The sequence below is a fragment of the Athene noctua genome, chromosome 10, assembly GCF_965140245.1.
Source record: "Athene noctua chromosome 10, bAthNoc1.hap1.1, whole genome shotgun sequence".
NCBI classification, from domain to species: Eukaryota; Metazoa; Chordata; class Aves; order Strigiformes; family Strigidae; genus Athene; species Athene noctua.
The window spans coordinates 15813021-15836148 of NC_134046.1; the positions used below are offsets into that span (position 1 = coordinate 15813021).

The 23128-nt window shown below is 35.2% G+C and overlaps 2 protein-coding genes across 6 annotated transcripts in view; one reads left to right on the forward strand and one right to left on the reverse strand.

Annotated features, from left to right (window-relative positions):
- The window catches only part of CACNA2D3 (calcium voltage-gated channel auxiliary subunit alpha2delta 3), a 470721-nt gene that overhangs the window by 63175 nt on the left and 384418 nt on the right, over window positions 1-23128 (reverse strand). The gene's annotated exons all lie outside the window — the stretch shown is intronic.
- On the forward strand, window positions 7938-13823 carry LRTM1 (leucine rich repeat transmembrane protein 1). 2 transcript variants are annotated; one of them, XM_074914177.1, is made up of 4 exons: window positions 7938-8045; window positions 8235-8361; window positions 9786-10382; window positions 13325-13823. In XM_074914177.1, exons 2-4 carry the CDS (start codon window positions 8355-8357, stop codon window positions 13756-13758), a joined length of 1038 nt encoding a protein of 345 aa, XP_074770278.1. In that variant the 5' UTR covers window positions 7938-8045; window positions 8235-8354; the 3' UTR covers window positions 13759-13823. The 2 variants fall into 2 exon arrangements, with proteins under 2 accessions (XP_074770278.1, XP_074770277.1); XM_074914176.1 differs by lacking the exon at window positions 7938-8045 and having other exon boundaries at window positions 8116-8361.

Below are 23128 nucleotides of genomic sequence, written 5' to 3' on the forward strand. Positions count from 1 at the left end.
AAGATACTACATGAATATCAGTCAAAATCAAACAGCTACTCTTTCAGAAGTGATTTTTTCCCACATGTTTATCCTCACAGGAACTCTAGAAACCTAGGGCTGTCAAGTGCCATCATCTGTCCAAAAAGGTCTAAAAAGTTTTGAATCTGTCAGTTTTGTTCCCCATTTCATACTACTCTTACTCAGAAAAACAGAAAGGTCATACCATACTCACAGTGCATTTCAAATGGTAGGTTGATGAAAGGGTACAAATTACACTTCATCTTATCTCCGTGAAGTTCAATGAAAGATTTTGCTAAGATTTTAGGAGAACAACCAGGACCAGAGGCTTAATTAGGAATATCTAAAGTGGCAAGACATGCCTCAGCAGAAGTACTCTGACACTACAATGCATAGGATTAGAGATAAACAAGTTTTTGACTTTTGAAGTATAAATCTGCCCTGTACTACGCTGCAACTGAAATGTTGTTCTGCATGACTGATTTCAGCCAAGTTCCATTCAAACAAAGTATTACAACCAAGCATTATGTGACTCCCTCATATAAACTGGTATTCTCAAAACTGTTTTCTCATTTTCAGTTTAAGAAAGTCTGCAGAACTGGCATGTCAGTCATTTGATGTGATCCTCCTAACAGTTGTTAAACAATTTTCCTTTTCACTAAGTCAAATAAAGGCAAATATTTACAGTGCAGATGCTTCATAAATTGTAACCAGTATTGAAAAAAAGTTCTATTAATGAGAAAAGAAACGATAGAATGAGGGCCTTTTGTGATTCTCAGCACGAAAATAGGAAAACAGAACAGACATACAGAAGAACATATAGTCAAAACAGACAAGAGAATAATGAACAGGTAAAAAGGGTGTAAAATCATGAAAACATGATGCTCCTTAAAGACTTCAATCTTTACTGTCCTTTACTTGCCATTAGGCTATCCCAGTCAAATTGCTTGTTTACTGCTGGTATAAACTGTACACATATAAACAGGAGTTTATTAAAGCTTCTTTTTATTCTTCACAGCTACAGGTTTGGGGTTTGTTTTGGTGTTTTTTGGTGGTTTTTTTTTTTTTTTTCTTTGAATGTCTATTGTTTTACTCCTGCATAAATTTTCTCTCAGGGTATCTGAAATCCTTAATCATCATCCCAATATTTCTCTCCCACATTACACTTTTAAAATCAGGTTCCACGACTTTTAAGAGTTATGCTTACGTCAGAGGGATCAAGAGGTTTAAATTTCAGTACCTATTAAAGGAATTTAATTATTCAACCAGTTCTATTTGGATACACTGTTACTGTTCTTCGTTAATCTATACCAGATTTCCACTATTGTAATTCTCATTAATAAAATGCTCTCTGAAAGAGTTTTTTCTTTTTTAAAGAAAAAAACCTCTCAGTGGCCAATTTTACAAATTCTTAACAGAAACATCATTATCCTTTATATTAGCTGAGTTTCCCAAGGATCTATCATGTCTGAAAGCAGCATAACTAGCTAAACTTGAGGGATGAGAAGTCTATCTCTATACTTAGTCTGTCACTTAATTTAAAACAATCTGTGGAGAAAAAGGTTTTTTAATCAGGTTTTTAAATACTTGGTGTTTAAAACCTGATTACAGGTTAAAATAGGAGAGAGGAAAAAAAAAGGACAACAGTGTGCCATGTGATCTCTAGGAAGTTGTCCTATACAGAAGATTTTTGGTGCCTGCCGCTTTAGTAGTTAAAGCAGTAGGGATGACACAGAAATACAGAGAGAACAAAGAAACAAGGAAATCAGCAAACTGTACTGCCTTGTAAAATTTTTCTGCTATTGAAATGAAGAACATCAGCAGCAAGTGTAGGTAAGTGGCTCATTCTTGTTCACTGGAGTCATAGGGAAGAAGTTTACAATATCCTTACTCCACCTGTAGAATGATCCCATAAGCAACGAACACTGATGTTCCAGGTTCTATTCGTCTACAATATTCAGAAGTCTGCTAGTTACAACTGCTACATATCGCTATTGAAAAGGGTTATAGTCTGGTATCATACATGTTATAATGCACTTGGCAGATGATACATCATACTTTACCTGCTGCAAGACAATTAAGATTGTCTCAGGAGTTACAGGCTTCAAGTTTCTTCTCTTGTAGAGAAACTCCATCAAAGGGAAATACTCCATCAAAGCTTGAATCCAAAGCCCTGAGCACATCGTTCCTGATCCAATAGAATGCTTAAGTATATGCTGACATTTAAATCCATGAAAACCATGTATTTAAAGTTTATCAGATGCATAATTTTAATGTCAGGCTATTTAGTACCTTGCTTACATTTATAAAAAAAACATTCCCATGGTTATTTCTGAAGTGTTGCAAGAATTACAAAATTATTTGATTTATTACTGCAGCAAATGTCATCCCTGCTTCTGCAAGTTCTTGTGTTCAAGTGACTACTAGGCCAAAGACAAAAAGAGCCCCTTTGAGCCTGTAAATACAGGAGTTCCCAACATTTAACAGTAAGTTTTATGATTTGCCTTAAAAGCACAAAAGGTGAAGAAGTTTAAGAAACATTTACTGTACTTTGCAACCTTTCTTCACACACTGAAAACATTTCAAAATACTTTTACAGGAAGTTGTTCAAGAAAGATCCTTCCAATTCTTACAAGAACTAGCCTAGTAAATCAACCATTCAGAATGCAAGGGAAATTTAAATTTTGTCCTTCAGTCCAGGGTGGTCTATGACCATGACTAGAAGTTCTTGTTAAATGTAAAAATAAGAAAACAAAAACACTAAGTAAAAGCTTAGAAAATAACTTTATCTTTGGTGTAGAATGATTAAGCAGTCTAGAACAATAGTGAGTGATCTCAATTTTTACATGTTTAAGAGCAGACAAAAAGCATCTAAAATGTTGAGATAAAACAAAATGTACACCTGTCCTTATATTTACATGTATTTTTCTAGCTCCTGTTTTTATTCCCCTCATTTCTTTTAGCTTTATGTCAAGCAATATATTTTTCTATTTACAATAACAGCAAAATTAATTCATTAATTAACTCTAATCATACATTTTATCTATGGATGCTCAGCATGTATAACAGGTGGTTGTCATTAGACATGAAATGATTCATAATTGAATCTGCACCCCCATCGCTATTCGTGATGGAACAAATATTCTGCTGACAAATAATTTGTCCCTTGCTGCAACTTCTTCTAACTTGCAATTAAGGTAAAGAAGCCTAGCATCTTTATTCCCCGTGCTTCTACTAATTCTGAAGGCTTTGCATCGCTTCTACTAAATTTTCTACCTTCTGAAGCATATTGTAAGCCTGATGCTTGAGCATTTTCCAAGTAAACCCTTCTCACCTTCATGTATTTCTGCTCATTTAGTTATGTGTAAAGGAGTGCAAGCCAAACAAACTCCTAACTACACTATATTAGAATTACTATCACAATAAATTACTGACTGATCTAGCTAATGGAATGAAAGTCTCACATCACTTCAGTGGAACAAAAAACTGAAAAAACCTGCAGACAAAGGACTGACCCAAACAGCTGTCTATAGATTACCAGCAAAGACCTGGATATGAATGTGAAAAGAATTTCCCCGTTCAAGTGGTCTGGGGATGAATAGAGTTCTGACCTAAACTGGGAAGGTGTTCAGCCAGGCGGCCTCAGTGATATCACCTGACACAGCAGCACACACCTCACCAGTTTGCAGCTTGCTGCAACTAACAGACTGGAGGTCTGCCCAGCTATCCCTTCCCCCATGTGAATTTCCACCTGGAATGCAGTATGTTCCAGTTCATCTAGTCCACTATTACATCTCATACACTGGCCTCTTCTAGAGGTGTCAGAGGAAGGTGTAAAAATTCCCATAAATAATAATTATGGAAAAAAGCCCTGCCCACAGGGAAAGGTTTTTCCTCCATAACTCGTGTCATTAGTGGTTGATTAAAGCTCTTAAGAGTGAAAGTTTATATCCCTTCTAAGTGATTTTTTGCCCTGTGAGGTAACTATGGCTCCAGATTATATATGAATCCTACTAATCTTTTGGCCCAAGGATAACTTCCAACAATGCGTTTCATAGATTAATTATGCATTGTATAAACAAGTACCAGATGTATATAAGTAAGGCAAAACAAGTCACTGAAAAGAAGAAAACCGGACTCTTCCTCTCAAAGTCAGGATCTAAAATACAAAATCACAACTGCCTGTTTCATTATTTCTAGTTACAAAATGTTGCTTCTCACCTGAAAGGCATACCACCAAAAATTCATAACTGTCAAGGACAGACACGAACAACTTTCTAGACATCATGAGGTCTCCTTATGCTGTATGATAACCAAGATTCAACGTTATTAAACGTTGATATTACTCTCCCCTTATCCTACTTAAGCAATAAGATCTCTGAAGAAATCCATGCACCCACTTCTTCTGGAAAATATGGTTAACTTTTCAAGGTATAAACCTTCCTCAAGCCAAATTTGGTTCGATCCACTGGCTTATACTTCTCTTGTGAAAGATAGGCAGAAGTAGGAACCAGGGCCTCCCTCTAGTTTTTGTCAACTTTTGAAAACCTAGTACCCTGCCAGGCAAAAGCTGAGAGGGTCCTGAGTTCTTAGAGTACAAGGATTGCCTTTGTAGAAAGAAAAGTGTAAGAGATTCATTCAAAGGTTTCTTATGTCTTGTCTTCTTTGTTTGCACAGGGTTCTGACTCATAGCTGGGAAAGGATAAGATCTTTCTCCATGAGGCAGAACTCTATTTTTTTTTTTTAAGTGCCAGTTAAAGGGTGAAACTTTTAACAACAGAGACATGGGCTGTTTCACTCACAAATACGAATTATTATTTTTTCTCCTGAACCAAAATGAAGAGTAGTCTGCATTGTTCGGGGTTGCATTTAGGGTCTTCAGCAAGAGCTTAGCTGTTTTACCAACATTGGAAACACACATTAGTAAGGAGAATGCCATTTCCCTGTGTTTATCACAGTTTTAATACCTCCACTCAAAAGCATAAGGAAAATAAATCTAATAAACAGGATGTCTCCTGTAGGCTTAGGAACATTTTTTTATATAATCATGTCTGCCTGGACTTGATACACAATGCAGTAGAATCTGAATGCTGTAGCTTGTAAATATTGGAAATATTATTTTTTTTCCTTTCTGCTAGTTTAACATAATGTTCTTCTGTCAAAGGTATGATTCTTACACATACTACTCCTTTAAAGCAGATGATAGTAACCGCTGCAACAAAGTGTTTGCTGGCAGAGAAAACACTGAACTGCCCCTGCCAGCCAACAGGAATAGGATATTAGTTCATTGGGCTGTCTTGCTACTTGCAATGGGAAACATATCTTGTTACAAGAAGGCACAAGTTAATTTAAGCAGTCACAATAACACAGTTGCTGCACCACATCAGACAACTGAAAAGTATCCTGCTGGTTGTTCAAAAGGCCAAAAGTAGAGTAGATTTCATGGTTATTCTGTTTCTGGCAAATCTCTACCTGTGTCACAACTATAATTTTCACCACATCAGACTTCTCTGTCATAACCAAAGTATTACTACTAATAAATGGGAATAGGACATGGATTATAGGTTAGGGAAACTGCTGTTTACAAAACATGTGCATTCAGAGTTCTCAATATAAGAAAAAAATAGCCACATCTACATGAAAAGCAAATCGACAGATTTAATAATATGTTTCCAAATCTGAACTCGGCATGAAGATTAAAAAAAAAATAAATAAAGTAATAACTTCTTATACTATAATTCAGAGTTCATAAAACAACCTCTCCATTATTGTTGGAACTGAACCTCCCACAGTGCTTAACTCTCAGTGACCTTGTTCTATGTACATCTCTCTAATATGGTGCATGCTAAAAATAATACAATTATAGTAGCAAAGCCATACCTAAAGTAAGAGTAAGAGTAAGGCAGTTAAGAGACATTCTTTAAGCCCTCTCTTAGACGACAGAAACTACTGTGGAAGATTGTAAGCCCACCTGGTCAGCAAACATTAATTAAGGAGATGACTTAAAATTAAACCCTTCGAATTCATGAGCCAAAATAAAATTTTAGATACCAAAGAGAATTGAAAAGTGTAAAAATGTCTTATCATACCAAAACCCAATAACATAATAGCTAGTACCTTCTGCAATATAATCAAAAGTCATGAAAAGGGCTATCGTTGATACAAGGGATGAGTTATTGCAAGGAAAGAGGAATGTCATGTCAAGCAACAAGTACCTGACCTAAATTTGTTCTCTGAATGAGCAGAGTATCTGCAGCTAGCAAGGCTACAACTTCTAAGGATGATAATATTTTATAATATCTCTTTTTACATTTAGTTCTGTCTTCAATAAAATGAGATTCACTGGTACTACTTAAGATGGGTCTGGTTATATGTTTGTACATGTGTGCACATACAAGGGTTGGGAAAGGAAATAGCAAATAAATGTACTGTGCAACAAAGGTTAGAGAAGCTGTCCACTTTAACCTGATATTCATTTAAAGTACATTATAGCTGATCTTTAAGTTTATCTTCCTCTCCCTTTGTAAAGTTGGATTATTTAGTATGACTATGGTGACAGGTAGTCTACCTCTACAGTAAACTGCAGACAATACATTAAATAGCAGACTTTCATTCTGTAACAGGATGCTGTGTCATTCATCAAGAGTGTCAAGGACAGCATGGTCTGCCATTTTGAGCAATAATCCTAGTATCCTTGAGGTGAACAGTCATGTTTACAGAATGTCAGTTGTTCTATGTTCTCCTTCACTGCTCCGCAGTATTCACTGTTCCTCTGGGTATCTTGACTGATGTCAGAAACTATTCAGCAGAACATACAATAATAACAGTTACATCTCTCTCCTGTGGGTCAGGGTGGCAGAGATCTCAACACAGACTTTCAGTAACCAAAAGGTAACTGTGGAGAAGATGGTATTACTTTCTTCACAAGGATGCATGGTAACAGGACAAGAGATGATGGACACAAGTTGCCTCAAGGAAAAGTCTGTCTCGATGCAAGACAAAATTATTAATGCAGAGAACAGTTACACATTAGAGTAGATTGTCCAAAGAAGTGATGGAATCTCCCTTACTCAAAACATCCAAATCTCATCTTGACAGAACCCTGGAAAATCTCTTGTAAAACCCTGATTTCAAGAGCAGTTTGGACCTGATAATCTCACTTTCAATGCTTCCTTCCACAGCATTGCCTATGGCATATAAATTTTGCCCTAGAAAGTGAGCTTTGTGTGATCATTTTAAAAGCACCTAAAAGCAGAATTTGAACCCAAGAAAGCTATATGACATATAAGAAAAGGTCTGAAAGGTTTTGACTGCACAACTTCCCTCTCTGTAGGACACCTATGGAGTAGTCATATAGTCTTGAAAGACTCTATTATATACCAGATCTATCATTCCTTTAAACAGCTTTGAGTTCCTTCATAGTCACAAATCATTAATCTTTTTATTGTAGTAGATGGTACAGTATGAATGAGTTATACTGAAGAAGTAACAAAGAGACAAGTCAAGGCACCATACGAACACAAGAAGAACAATTTTAATATCATCTGTTATTTCTTTCCAATATCTTTGAAAATAAATAAATTTGCTTGGTATTCTTCGTGACCATACCAGTATTTATGCCATTTTTATGGAGGAAGCCACCAGTCCTGTGTTCCCATGCAAGAAAATCCTGTCAGCACAACTAATGGATGTCAGATGCATAAGCTTAGAAGAGCAAACAAGTGCACTGTCAAAACCATCAACCCACAGGCTGTTCGTAGTGATATTATACACTCCACTGCCTCCAGTCACAGCCCAGGATAATCAGAATCCATGTTCAGAGTCATGTGATCTTGCAAAACTCGACACAGCGTAGCTAATAATCCACCAGAATTCAGAAACTATACTGGATTTAAAAAGCCAGCTTTACCTTTGTGCATTGCATTTAAGGCAGATTAAATAAATTGAAAAGGCAAGGCTATCAGGTCATTATTGGTATGTTACAGCTGTCCAGTTAGAGTTGACAGAAACCCTTTGCATGGCCTGTTGACTGATTAAGAGGCAGAGTAAGTCTCTGACAGTCATAAAAGGCTAGAATGGGGTAGGGTGGGGGGGGGGGGGGTGTGGGGAAGGGGAGGAAAGATCGTGATGAAAAATCAAAGGCTGACGGAGTAACTCACTAGAAATAGTTGCACTTCTACACAAGCCACAGATACCATAAAAAAAAAAAAATAATCCCAGCTAACAACCCACAGGAAGGAAACTGGATGAGCACATTACAGATGGAAGTGGGAATCAGAACAAAGTGTTTGCTACTGTTCTACATCAGAAAACTGGACTAAATCTTCTGCAAGGTGAAGAATAAGCAAAGCAGAATGAAAGGTGAGATATTGAAAAATATTAATAATGAAATTTTTCTGTTCTCTGAGAATTTCTTTGACAAGCAGTTTTTTATTTTAACTCTACATTGGAAGCTGTGTCTCAGTTTCTGAAGCCAACTGTTGCAGAAAAAATGTAATGAACTGAAAATATTGTTTACCTTGCTTGCAAGAATGTTGAATTCTTTCAAGTGAATTCTACAATGTAGGATTCAGTATTACAGAAGATTATATATAATTTTAATAGAAACACATTTTTGAGTGAAAATTAACGAGCAGTTTGTGACAAACTGTAGTCTCAAAATAAAACTGTCATTTATACATTTGTCATATTCAATGTTATAATCATACAGTTATTCCTTTAATATGGTACTCCCTGTTACTAATTAATGTTTGATGTCTGTAAGTCAATATGCAGTATGTTCTTTAATTTCTAAAAGTTTCAAGTAGTAACCAAAATGTTTTTCGTTTTGAAATAGTAAACAGTAAAAATAATTCGAGGCATCTCAAAAACAGTGCTACAAAAGGATTTATCATTCTTTCTTTAGTCATTCTAATTATTCAAGATCATCTGATCATTTATTTAATTTCATGCTATGCATGTGAACATAACTTTAAGTGGCACCTTGTTTTATAAGGAAGGTCATTAGCAAGATATGAAAGGTAAAATCTATTATTTTCTCAGTTAAAACTGACCTGAACATCAGGGAGCAGAAGATAATTATAAATACCAAATATTACTAAGTACTCTTGTCAACTCATTTATCTTTTAAACAGCTTATTGACAAAAGTTGTTGATTGTGTATAAAATGTATCTATGGGAAGTACTGCTGACATTCAGATAAGGGATTAAAGCAGTAAGTATAAACATAGATGTGTTAAAGAACAGATTTACAGTATCTGGATTGCTGAAAAAGTACTGTTAACTGATTTTATAGCAATGTCTTCAAAGCTTGTTATTCTTTAGATGGCACATTAACTTAATTCTTTTTAGGTAGTAAAATTAGTAAAAACACAGAGAAATATAAGTGCTCCTTGCAGTACTTCTGGCATAAGATGGCTCAAAGTTGTTACTACCACAGAAAGAGAAACATTTCAATTTAATAATTTTAGAAACTCTGTCACATTCCCTTCAAACATCACTGCTCTGCTGATGGTAAATACTTCTGAAAACCATTTGTACTTAAGATAAAGCCATGGGAAGTACTTTATTTTATGACCATGGAAGCACTACCTTCATTCGGCATTATTGAAGTACTTCAATACTATCTGTAATTCACTAATGTATTGCAAAAGAAATCGCCTCTCTTTATGCTATCTACATAAATGTTTATTATGGAGCTGTATAGCCTTTACCCATGTTAATGACCTGCATATTGCCAAAAGACAAACAAACTAATTTTAAATCTTTCTTCACTTCTGATACAGGTAACAGCCTTTTGGTTTTGAGTTTCATCTTGTTAATATATGGAGCTCATGGATGTCCTGACAAATGCAAATGCTATACAGCTTCAAAGACTGCAGACTGCAAGAATAGAGGATTTACTGAAATTCCTGCCCGTTTACCTCCTGAAATTCAGATACTACAATTGCAGAATAACCGTATTTGGAGAATCAACCAAAATGCATTCACTGGAACACCATTGCTCAAAATCTTAGACCTGTCTAATAATTCTCTCTCCAGTTTGGCACCAGGTTCTTTCCAAAAATTACGATATCTACAGGTTCTAAACCTAACCAGAAATTTGATTCATTATATAGAAAACAAGACTTTCAGTTTCCTCCCACACTTAAAAGAACTGGACTTGTCATCCAACAGCATTATTCGTTTGCCTGAGACTTTTGGAAATAGCACAGGGAATATAACATTGCTGTCTGTGAAGCATAACAAACTTCAGAAAATGGAAAGAGTTCTGCTGGAGTCACTTCCAAATCTGAAAGTGGTTCTTTTCAAAGATAATCCCTGGCAATGTAATTGTAATGTCTTTGGCCTGAAACTGTGGTTGGAGAGCTTTTTATACAGAGGTACGGAATTCTTCTCCCTATATACGATTCACATGAGAATACTTAACCAGCATCTAATTGATCTCCACTATTATGGCTTGCAATTTAGCCCACACCTTAGATCATCCCCCAGATACGCACACTAAAGCATATTTTTATACATAGGTCAGAATATAGATGGTTTCATAAATACATGTGACAAACTAGAATCATATAGGACATATTAAAACAGAGAGAAAGTATACACACACGATCATACTGGATGTACCAATACATTCTGGAAATATGTATGTGCAATGTGTGCGTGCATATATATCTATATATATGTAACAGGCATACTTGTGCACATACACTTGCTTTAATTTTACCAATCTATTTTTGCTAGAAACCAACCTACTGTTTAATACTTTTTTGCCTGATCCAGGAGGGTAAATATCAGGACAGATATCAATACTGATTTAACTTTAGAGAACTCAGGATTCTAATACCTCTATAAAGTATCACTTAGTAGCTCTTTAATATTTTAGGAATAATTTACCTAAAAAAGTATGTTATACCTCGGACAAGTTTATTCTTGCCTAGTATTACTTCCTAATTTGTTGTTAACCAGAAGTAGTACTAAACTAATTGACAATTTCCTGTCAGAAATGTGTAATGCCATCACATGGAGAAAAATGAATTTTATAAATAAAAGTCGTCTCACATTTTGGTCACACCTGCTTTTAAATTTATTCATGAGTTATGCTGTAGAAAAGGGAATATGATTTAATTCTAAAGGAAATAAGTATTAAAAGAAATTAATTTCTTTCTCCCAGGAGGTATGTTCAGACTGAGAATTCAGAACAGCAGGTAATTTGCTTTTCTCTAAATCAGACTCTGATGATGGCATGTGATCAAACTACTGATTAGCTATCTGTATATGGAAGTGACACAGAGCATGTTGCAACAGAGTGGATGTAAAGATGGCCCATACTGCCTGTGATTGAATGGACTGACATTTCCAGGCACCAGAACCCTACAGGCCAGGTGGACAACTGTACTGTCTATGCAGGGACAAAATTAACACAGGAATAGTCTCTGGGTGAGATAAAGCCACTGCCAGAAGCAACCTTTCAGAAAAGACAAAGGGCTAAACTCCTCTCAAGGTTAAAATCTTAATATTTTTGGTTTTTAAAATACTATATTATCCCAGGGCTTTAGTTGTATCATGCTGAACCATTCCCTACAACAAATTTCAGCAGGGGTTCTGACTTCTCTGTGCAGAAGAATGTAATGATCCAAGATAAACATAGCAGATTATCTTAATTACTCTGCCAGCAGCATAAGTATTGTAATTTATTTCAAAAAACCAACATTGGAAACTCAGTGATGCCCTTCCATCTTTCTGAACATTGCACAGATAACTTAAAGTGATATGGGATTTACAAATTCATTTTAGCAACAAGTTTTAAAGGAAGCCCAAATACTATGTTCTCTTCTATGTTTATATTTCCCTAAAATTACTTGTGTGAATCACATGAAGAAAAATTAGACACACTGCACACTAATCTTTTCCATTACTTATATTGTACACATGATAAAATAGTACTGTGGCTCTAAAGACATTTATTGCAAGGCCTATCAAAACATTGCTAGAGATGGAACATTGTCTGAAATTAAAAGTATTGATTGTTGTGTCCAGTAAAACTCTAAAAGATTTCAGTATTTTTAGCTGAATCCAGCTCAGGCAATTGACATTTGATGCATACTTGTAAGCAATTATAGCGAATGCTTCAGTTCAGGTGGGACTCGAGTCTTCTACTCCAAGCACACATGTTTAGTTACTTAAAATCATACAAATATCACAGTTGCAGTATTTGGAGTTTTATCTGTATCCACACTCAAACTGACACACTGGAGGTGTCTGGAACCACACTTTGGGTTTGGCTATTAAAGACCAAGAGACAATGCTATGCTCATACCTATCTCGGAATATCAATAATATTTGTGGAGTAGTCTCCAGATGTCAGTTTGGGTCCATCTGTATTCACTACTTTTTTAAACATACTCTTTTCAGGATGAAAATTTCTATGCCTGTCTTTAGCTGAAAGGTGAATTATTTTGAATGGACCAGAGGAAGAAAATTCAGCTAATTTTATTTGTTAATGTTTAAAAATATGCAAACATTGGTTTTGGCCTTGTTGACTGCTTGACACACTACACCCCTAAAGAAGTGGTGTATTGACTAACTAGAAACCTGAAGGCTACACTCAGTATGTGTTCCTCTACACGCTGAAGAACAACTGTATGATTTACCAGGACTGAGGCTTCCTACTTCACTCCCTGTCATACTAAAAACATCTTTTGGGAGAGAGCAGAAGCTGGCTCTAAGCAATCATGAAATTTTCCATTTGAGTAGAGTAATAGATTGATTAATCTTAACTCCTTTCGATCTCTGTCTATTTTCTTACCACGGGCCTTGCTTCAAAAAATTGCTCATATATGCATACAATTTAATGAACTTTCTCTTTACTTCATTACAGTTAGCATATGATATAAGAACAATGACTGTTTCATGGAATATTTCAATCAAGTGGGAAAACTTTGCTAAGTATATTGTTTCCATTTTGCTTTATAAAAAGCAGCAAGGGTATGAGTTTGAATGGAATGAATTTGCTGTTAACAATACCTCTTTGCTTTTATCTATAACTTATACTTTTATACTACTGTTTTTTATTTTTACATCCATCAAGTCATATATAACAGTTCTTGATTGATTGCTTCTTGCAAGTACTCTATTTGACAAAGTGTAACAATCTCACCATTGATCTAACTTGATAATGATCTTAGAGATATAAATCTTTAAAAGTATAAAGTCAAAGCTGAGGATAAATTTAGTTCAGGATTCTGTTAATTTTACATTAAGATAATTCAGAACCCACCAAATCTCAAGACTGTAAATATTTTAATTTTTTTTTTTCCAGGAGGAATAAGTGATGGCATTATCTGCTCAACACCAGGGATTCGTAAGGGAAAGGACCTCCTCAAAGTTCCCTATGAGCTGTTTGGGGCATGCCCTCTGACGACAGCTCATGTTCATCTGGCCAGCATTCACCACCATAGCTTTGAGCACAGAAGTTCTCTGAAGCATGCTCATCACAATGAGCATGGGGAAAACAGCCGTTCAAACTGTGAACCTAAACCAAAGCCAAGGCCTGTTAGTTTGCGTCATGCAATTGCCACTGTAGTAATAACTGGAGTTGTCTGTGGAATTGTGTGTCTAATGATGTTGGCAGCTGCTGTTTATGGTTGTGCCTATGCTGCAATTACTGCTAAATACCACAGAGAACATTTGGCCCCGGTCAGACAGCACGGGACTCCTGAGGAAAAAGAGCCATTTGATAGTTCCTTGGCTTGAGTTACTTCTATCTTCGGTTTTTTGAAAATAAAGCCATCACTTCTGTTAAAAAGCCTGAATCTAAATAGGATTGATTTAATTGTAATTACTGCCTTTTTTTTTTCTTTTTCACATTATTTTTTTTTAAATGTAAAAATATATATATATTCTTTGGAATATACATTAAGACTTTACATAGAAGAATGTAAGTTTATTTATATTTTGTGTATGTATATTCTGAAGCCACTATTCAAGGCTGTGTGTTTGAGATAATGAAATCTTGATGTAGCCACTTTAAAGTATTCCATTCTCCATTACTAGCTCTTCATGTAATATCAGCACAACATTTGAGTTATGGTGGAGCTACAGTCAGTAGCTGACATAAGTAAACTCTGCAAAGAAAAATACAAAATAGCTACAAATGACTGCCTATATTTTATGATCTTAGAATACCTTGTATGTATCCAGAAATACAATTCACAATCAAGTTTTAGAACTATCCAGTCTATACCCTACCACTGATAACTTAAACGTGTAAAAACATTCCTAGATACTTTTTTCCCACCTTCCAATCTGCCCTAGAAGACAACAATTAAACATTACTTGCACTTTCTAACTGAGAAAATAGGAAGTACGTTGTTAACTATCAGATATAATTTTTTAATTACTTAGTAGGGAAGAGAGAAGAGAGCTGAGAAAATGCTGAAGAAAGAAGAAATGCTATACTGTTTCAGATACAAGCACTGAAAGGAGCACATACAGAATATAGGAAGAGACACTTCCCATACCCTGCTGGCATACATGCTTGGTACAGACATTTCTGAAGCTTCTTATTCCCAAATCCTCACACAAGTGTTCCATTTTGCAAATATCATGACTGCAGATGCAACTCCCATCACAGTGCTGCCCTTCAGTACAGAGGATAATATAGTTGCATGTTTACACGTTCTCTCCCACAGAGAGAACATTCAGCTGAATTCATTTAAGGGTCCACCCTAACTTTCTGCAGCACAGTTTTGCCATCAGAGGAAATCAGAGCCAAAACCATTTGAGTAATATAAGTTTAGGACAGAAAGAATATTTTGAATGTGCAGAAGTATTTTTTAAGTAATTCTTAGAAATTTTTTTCAGGCAACCTGCAGAGTTTAGCAACCCCCATTTACCTTTACCAAGACTAGATAAAATACATCTAGGCTATCTATGACAGACATCTCATGTGTTTTCTAAATCTCTCCAGAGACAGGGTTAAAGACGTGTCTAGGTAACTAATGCAGAAATCAGCTATGCTTATAGTCTAACATCTTTTCTTAGCATCTATCATAAACCTTTGGAGAAAATCTTGCCAGTTTATTTTATTGGGCAGAAGACTTGAGGGCACTGGCTGAGTAACAGTCTGCAATAAGGGCAAAAGGAAGTCGTGACATTCAGGGTCCTCCAATCTCCTTCCAACAGTTGGATTCCAAATCAAGTTCTGTAGCTATTCTAATAACAGCCTCAGCTGAGTAATGAGCTATATGGCAGGAGTCATGTGACCCTTGCTCTTATCTACTTAGCAATAATTGCAACCTAAATATTAAAGCTCATTCCTGCATCTGCAGCTACTTTCATGTCCAGAGAAAATTGAGTATCTCAGTCTTAATCTAAATCTAGCAGACGTTGAAAACAATCAATTACTGTCTGTCTTTTTCTTTTTTTTAATTGCTAAATACTTTATATTATTATTAGGGTCTTTTCATTCTTTTCTGTCCTGAACTAAATAAACCAAGCTGTTTCAAATTTTCCACACCTTTTTTTTTTCCTGCATGCCCTGGAACCTTTTAAGTTCTTCTAGAGTTTGTTAAAAACGGGGTACACTAGACTGGGCACATTACTTCAGCTGAGACATCATCAGCACAGAATTTTCAGAACATTGATAATCAGGCTCTTTAAATCTGATCTCTTGATGATGTATCTCAAAAGCAAGTTTCTTTTTCTTTTTTTTTTTTTCCTTTTAAATATTCAGTAAAACTTAATGAATAATCTGTTTTCAGAGCTGTCATTTGAGTGTGTAGATCTACATTTCTACTCTTTTATCCATTTATTGCAATAACATTTCACAAAGCAAAACATAATTTTTCAGGTAGAGAAGCCTGAAGTATATACAGGATGGTATCTTATTGCCCATGGGCTAAAAAATGAGTTCACAAACTATCCCAAATCAGTGCTTTTCTATGGTGACAACCTAAAATAAGTACATTTGCAAACTGCAGATCCCAAGAGGAAATCTAATAAAACTCTGATCTCCAGAGAGATTTCACCCACAGTGTTTTTAATAGGCTCAGATACAGCAATGCAGCTTCTATCACAAATAAATTCACACTTCTGATATCTTCAACAGAATAAAAAACAAGAACTGACTTGATATTTCCTAGTCAGGAATAACCAGAACATCTTCCTGTTCCTTAAAAACCAGTCATCAATAAAACCTTTCAGGCTTTCCTTACAGTAAGACAGCTAAAAAAAAAAAAAAAAAAAAAAAAAAAGGGAAAAGGTGAGGAAGAGTGAGGAGGAGGCAACGAAGGGCACAAAAACATTTAAAGAAAATCTTTCCAAGTCACATTTAAGATGCTTTGGAGATTTTCATGCACACATATGGCTGTAAATTGATATGGAGTTCTGACAAAGCAAAGTATTTCATATTTCCATTAGTTCACTCTGCTATGGGAATAGATCAAGGCAATACATGCAAAATCTGATTTATACTTTCTAAATTGCTGTTTGTTAAAGAAAGAAAGAAAGAAAAAAACTCAAATAAAATCAAACAAAAAATCCTAACAGAAAATCCCAGATAGATTTTTCATTTAAGGTTTGTAAGACTATATATAATATTTGCAAATGTGTTTGCAATTAACAAATTTCAGTTATTCATGATAAGCTAATAGCAGACATTCAACAGAGAAATGTATTGATTCAATTGCTTAAATTAATAAACACATAATTATTTATTTTTCATCAAACAGAATGACTACTGAAAAATAGAGATAAAAGTCACAATTTGTCATCCATAACAATTATTGACTACAACATGTGGAAGACTGGATCTAGGGATTCCCCACAGAACTGCCCTTAATTTGTACAGCTTAGCAAAGGACATCTGCTGCTGAAATAAGTTGTCTGCACAGATTTATTTTTCAGATAAAGGTTCCTGAGGAACCTTTGTTGTTTTACCAGCAATCTCCTGAGAGGTATTATAGTAAGCACAGTATTTTTTTCTAATCTCTGTGAAAAACACTCTTCCCCCCCAGTCAACAAAATATCAGGAACATTTTTCTGCAAGGTATTTCCAAAGACAGCAGAAGTACACATATTGTTGTATTCCTGTCTTACATACTTTGTTTTCAGAAAAAGAGGCTTTCTAATATTTCAATTTAGTACAGAGATTAAAAACTACAACACACCAATGTTCTTTTTAGAAAATGTCCTTAGTATCTATATTGAAAGAAGCAAAGTTTAAACTGAAACATACTTGCTTGCCATGTGTCTTTCCTTTCAAAGCCTGCAAAGTCAATCAAAATTGAGCTTCATTATTCCCTAGTAATACAATGTCCAAACAAAATGAGGATCCCTCTTCCTGAATATCAAAGTAGAACATTTAGTGACATTATACATAGCTTATCTATCATTAACAAAAAAATACCAACTGTTGCCTACTAATAACCATCTATCTTTGCTGGCCAGAAGACAAAGACACACAAGCTTTAGTTAAGCATCCAGAAGTATGCCTGCTTTTACAACTTTGATCTTTGAACTTGGCTGAAAGTGGCATAGTAATAATAATTCTACGACAGTCTTCGTACTTCCTGGGTTTATATTACCTGAAACATGACTGTATGCTCCCCAGATAAGACGTGCAGCAACATCAATCACCTGAATGTGGCAGCAAGCCACAACAGGGAAGAAGGAGTAGGAATTAGAAACTCATAACAAACAAAACAACAACTTCATACTTCGTAACTATCTCCAGTGAAAGCTGTGGATGATGTTCTCTCCTACTTATTACAGAGGGATCCCCCAATGTTTTAGGACTATGTACGCTGTATGTTGAACTTTTCACATAAGGCTGCCATCCTCATTTCAAGACACAACAAACACATGAGGAAACACTGTTAGTATTTGGAAATATAGTCTACTGGGGAGAAAATAAATTAGTTAATCCACAATACTTAAACTGATATTAATGTATTCATATACTACTTAACTACAGCTTCATACTTCCACAGCACTCTTTTAAGTTTTCAAAAGAACCTGACAGCTTATCTGCTGCCTTGTTCTGCAATCAGGGATTTATTTTTCTAGCAGCAGAATTATTTAGCAAAATACCCCTAGAATCTGACTGCTATTAGATCACAAGGATCTTCCTCCTACCCAAATTACATAGTACTAAAACCCAACCAACCAACAAATCCCAACAGTGAAGCAGAAATGCAGAAGCAAAAAGCAGAATGCTCTATGCAATTTACTGTACATGTTAATACTAGACATGTTAGGATACTTTTCTAATTGATCCGTCAGAGCCCCAGATCCTCTGTGAACAAGTGGTTAGGAAAGCCCAAGAATTAGGTAAGTAGGGGTTAAATTCTCAAGTCAACACTAGCAGCGAACTATCTTAGAAAGCCCTGTTATTCAATTATTGCACACAATTATTTTGTATGGTAAAATGAATTAAGAACAAATACAGATGAATAAAAATGTGTGAATGGTTGTGAACACACCATCTAACTTCAGATTCCCTGTTCAGCCAATGGACAGAGGCAGGATTTTACTACATGCTCTGAAGCATTCTGTGAAGGAGCTTACCTTGCTCCACGCAATACCTACAAACTATGTTTCCTAAGTCACGGCTCCTAACCTAAATCTGTGAGCTAATGTTAGACTGTACAAATACACATTTCAATTTTCCTGAAAATGAAAACATTAGTCTATATACTAATATTAGATTTATGAATATAGAGATAATATTCAAAATGAACAAGAAACTCTGGAAAAACATGAACTAGTGGGTTTTCACCAAAGCATGAAAAGCAGTTTGCGGGATTTACTAAATGCTACTGCTGAATATAATCTTCTGTGGCTTATAATGTGGAGCAAAGATTAAGTAAATCACTGTCTTGCCTGACAAGGAAAACATCTATTTTAGAACGCTTCAAAAATTTGGTTGGTGTGTCATTATGATGACATATTCATCTTCCCTTAGGCGTTCATACTAAAATGGATTTTATAGATGGTATCATAAATTTTAAGAACTGTGTATGGCAGTGACATTTGCTTGAATGTTTTTAATAATAAAGTAATACCAAAGCAATACATGTGAGAAAAAAAAAAAAAGGGGGAAAAAAAGTATAAGCAGTACAGAGCAGATGTATTTACGCTATGTGCTATTGTAACAATAGCAGATTTAACTATTTGTGAAATATTCACAATATCTGCCAGTCCTAGAAATATCAGTAGTTCAAGCTATTTTTGATTAAATTATCTGGAGCCACTGCCACTTTTTCAAAGCTTGTTCTGGGATCTTCTTCAAAGAGAGACGTGCATGTAAACCCTATCTGAATTCCCCCACCAGGGTGGAGAGAACAAGTTGCCATGTGGTGCTTAGTTGCTGTTTGGGCCTAAACCACAACAGCTTAATACACAGAAGAAAAACAAAAACACCAATCAAGAAGCTTGCAATTGTGAAGAAAAACAGGGTTCCTTTTGCACTGATTTTTCTCTTCTGTCCAAATAGGAATTCCTACAGTTATTGTTTTTATGAAGCTTCAGCAGAAAAGAATGGGTCAGGATAGATTCACAGAGCTATGGCAACATTTGAATGCACATCCCAGGCAATCACTCTTCATAGAAAATTACTGTAAAGATGCCTGAGAAAAACATGGATTTCTTTTCTTTCCAGAATTATGCTGAATAAATCTTCAGATTAATAGAGTACTTTCTGTCTAATTTAGCTATACTGAGTTTCCATTAATCTACTAGTCCAGTTAAACTGACATAAAGCAATGAGATCTTGCCTCTTTTCAGAAACTACAGGTCTGATTGTATCGATAAAGCTTTATATTTTATTAAAACAAAAAAAAAAAATTTAAAATATTACTCAATTTTGATTGAGACACCACAGAAAAGCACATATGTCAGGAGGACTCATTTAGTGTTTTCTATGTCCCAATGTCAGCTTTGATAAATAGGAAGTCCAACAGAAAACCAATCATATATAAAAATATTTTAGTAGAAAATAAATATAAAATTGTTCTAGATACTCATTTCTCGTACTTGGTAGCATAAACTCCTTTGCAATTCTACACTTTTATCGATAGGTGGCAATAGTAATAAAAAACCCACCTGTTTTTCCTATCTATTGTATCTAGTTATATCCAACAGTTTGAAACCATTTTCTACTGCAACCTTTCCATCATGGAAAGAACATGTTGATTACATTCAAACTAGGTTTCAGAGTAGCAGCATCTTTTTATATGCTTATTTTTCAGATCTATGTACTTAGGTCCTTTTCCCTTTGTATAAATGAAAAGACTGATATATGGACACTCACTAATCTTATTAATCTTTAAGATCACTCATGTTCACATGGTATCATACTGCTGTTCTATGTCCTGCAATACTAGAAATGCAGGCTCATTTCATGGTCTTTCTGTGACAGATTTGCATACAACTTTGCAACACAGACCTGGTTTCAGAAGACAGAGAAAAACTACATTTCTTTTTTTACTGTGAGAGTGGTCAAACTCTGGAAGAGGTTTCCCAGAGAGGGTATGGCCTCTCCACCTGAGGAGACGTTCAAGACCTGACTGGACACAGTTCTGGGTAACCTGCTCTAGCTTGAGATACTGTTCAAGATCTAGTCCACTAGGACTGGACTAGAGGATCTTAAGAGGTCAATTCCAACCTCAGCCATTCATGTATATAACTAGTCTGCGCAAAACCAGGCACAACAGAATTAAGGAAAATTTGTACTTAATTTCAGAATTTTTAAGCAGCCTTGTATTAAACAAAAATGGACTGTTTCTCCTCACCTCCTTCAAAATCTACATTTCAAATGACTATGAGACTACAGACTGTGCCCTGTGTGTGATTCAGTCCTTCATTATTCTGACTAAGTGCCCAGAGCCTTTTACTAAACACTGCTATGGACTTTTTCAATGAGGCTTGAAATTCCAGGTTCTGCTTGTTCTATAAAGAAAAGTTAAGAGATCTTAACAACTTTCATCAGCCATTTTCTTCAGTGTTCTTTAAATAAATTTTTGCCCTAAGAAGATTATGTCAGTTCTGTTATCTTTAATTAAACATCCCAATGAGCTAATTTTCATATTTTCTGTGAACAGTAATAGCCTCTTTCAACACAAAGGGCTTTAAGGTCCTAGATTATACTGTGGGTTTTGAGCTAAAATACATCTATAGGGGAAGAACATATATGGTACATGTACTCTCTCAAAATCTCAAGAGAAATATTTTTCAATTTTTAGAGACTGCTTTACTCCATGATGACTTTTGTTTGCTTGCTTCTGTCCCCATCTCTTGCCGAGAACTGAAGGTGAGCAGTATCTTTAAAGATTTATTTTAAAAGAAATCATGTACATAGCATACAAATCCTACACTGAACTTATCCAGATGCTCTACTTGGAAGTAGAGATTCAAATAAAGGACCTGAAATGAGTTCACTCATCATGCAACATCAAGGAATACAAGACTAATGCTGAATTCTTATCAACAATTAACCTTTCACATGAGCATCGGAGGAGATAATTGCTTCATTTTTAATTATATAATTTAATAATAGCTAGATTACTACCTAAATTCAGATATCCTGTACTGACTGTCTTCATCTTAGTCACTGAAAGGAATACTGATCTTACATTAATCTCAAGGAGTTTCAAGACTAGGGTGATTCTTGAGATGAATAAAAGAAACCCTTCCACAATCTTTTATTCTCATTCACATTGTAATATGGACAGTTTGAAGAAACTTAACATTTCAGTGTAAGCTTCATATAGCAGACATGGTCACAGGGAACACTAAGACAAAGCCATTTTAAGCATAGATGTATTTAAATCTAAAAAACCCCTGCATTCAGTACTACTATCCCTTTTTCTCTTGCAAATAAATTGAACTCTGTATAAAGAGTAATAATCATGATGATTATATATTAAAGAAATATCTCCTTCTTCCACAATTTCTACAGAAATTTTCATTCAAGTAAAAAAAAAAAATCACAATCTCAATTAAAAGTAGCAGGAGGGATTTTAAAAACATTATGTGGGGTTTTTTGCCAATAAGCAAACACTTATTCTGACACTGAACCTGTAGTAGTAGGTACAGATGGTGAAACAGCAGCAGTGACACTCAAGTTCTCTGTAGTCACAGGCTGGAGACATTGATTTTAGGATTTCCTGCCTATATTATGGAGTTGACTCTTCCTGACTTGCAGGAAGACTTAGCATAGATCTGTATATGAAGTCTGTTATAACTGATGTTTTTCTAAAAAAAAAAATATTTAAAAATTTACAAAGAAAATAGAACAGACAAAATTTTGTAGTGAGAATTGGGTTTGTTCGGTTTTTTCCCCTTGGGGGGGGAAATTTTCTGGCATAAAAACAATGAGACTTCTCTAAATTAATTCCTTCTTCAAAGCTAGTAACCACTGGGAACTAGAGAAAATTTTTCAGAAAAGCATCTGAACCTGAGTGAGGAATGTCCAACAACTTAAAAATTAATTACTCTCATTTTTAAATCTGTGTGTATTATCTCTAATCTGTAGTTGTCAAGTTGTCTAACTCAGGTTTCCATTTTATAATAATGTTCTAGTTTCTCTCTGCCAGTTTTAAACTCTCGCAGTGATCTGTAATAAACAACATTCTGGCAGAGTTTTATTTTCAGTCAAATCCCTCTAGGGAAGGAAATGTGCATCCCATTCTGCTGCTTTCTGTTATCCACTCAAACTAAATGGGGATGAGGAATACTTACTTCACACAAATTAAGATGAGACATTTTGGCCAAATTTGAACTTCAATGTAGGTATTTGGAAATATTACCCATAATCCTACTTTACTCTCCCAGGTCTGGCTAATAAAAGCTTCAAACTTCTCCCAATTGCTACTGCTCCAGTTTCTGTCTCCAAATCCATTTTGCTTAAAACAGAATATTATCAACCTTATAATAAAACCTAAAAATTGGACTAGATGCTGGGTACTTTGCTGAAAGTTTTCTAACAGAAAAAGCAGGACTGACAAGTCACATTTATGATCTCCAACTTGAAGCTGACAAGAATAATGCATATACTTGTTTGTCACTGAATGGCTATAGCTGGTTAAGTGATACTTTCATAGAAAAAGGTTTGTACAGATCG

Excerpts from the sequence above, each read along its gene's own strand:
- LRTM1 (XM_074914177.1), top strand. Across the intron at positions 10,383-13,324 it reads GGAGAGCTTTTTATACAGAG|GAGGAATAAGTGATGGCATT; the intron begins GTACGGAATTCT and ends TTTTTTTTCCAG.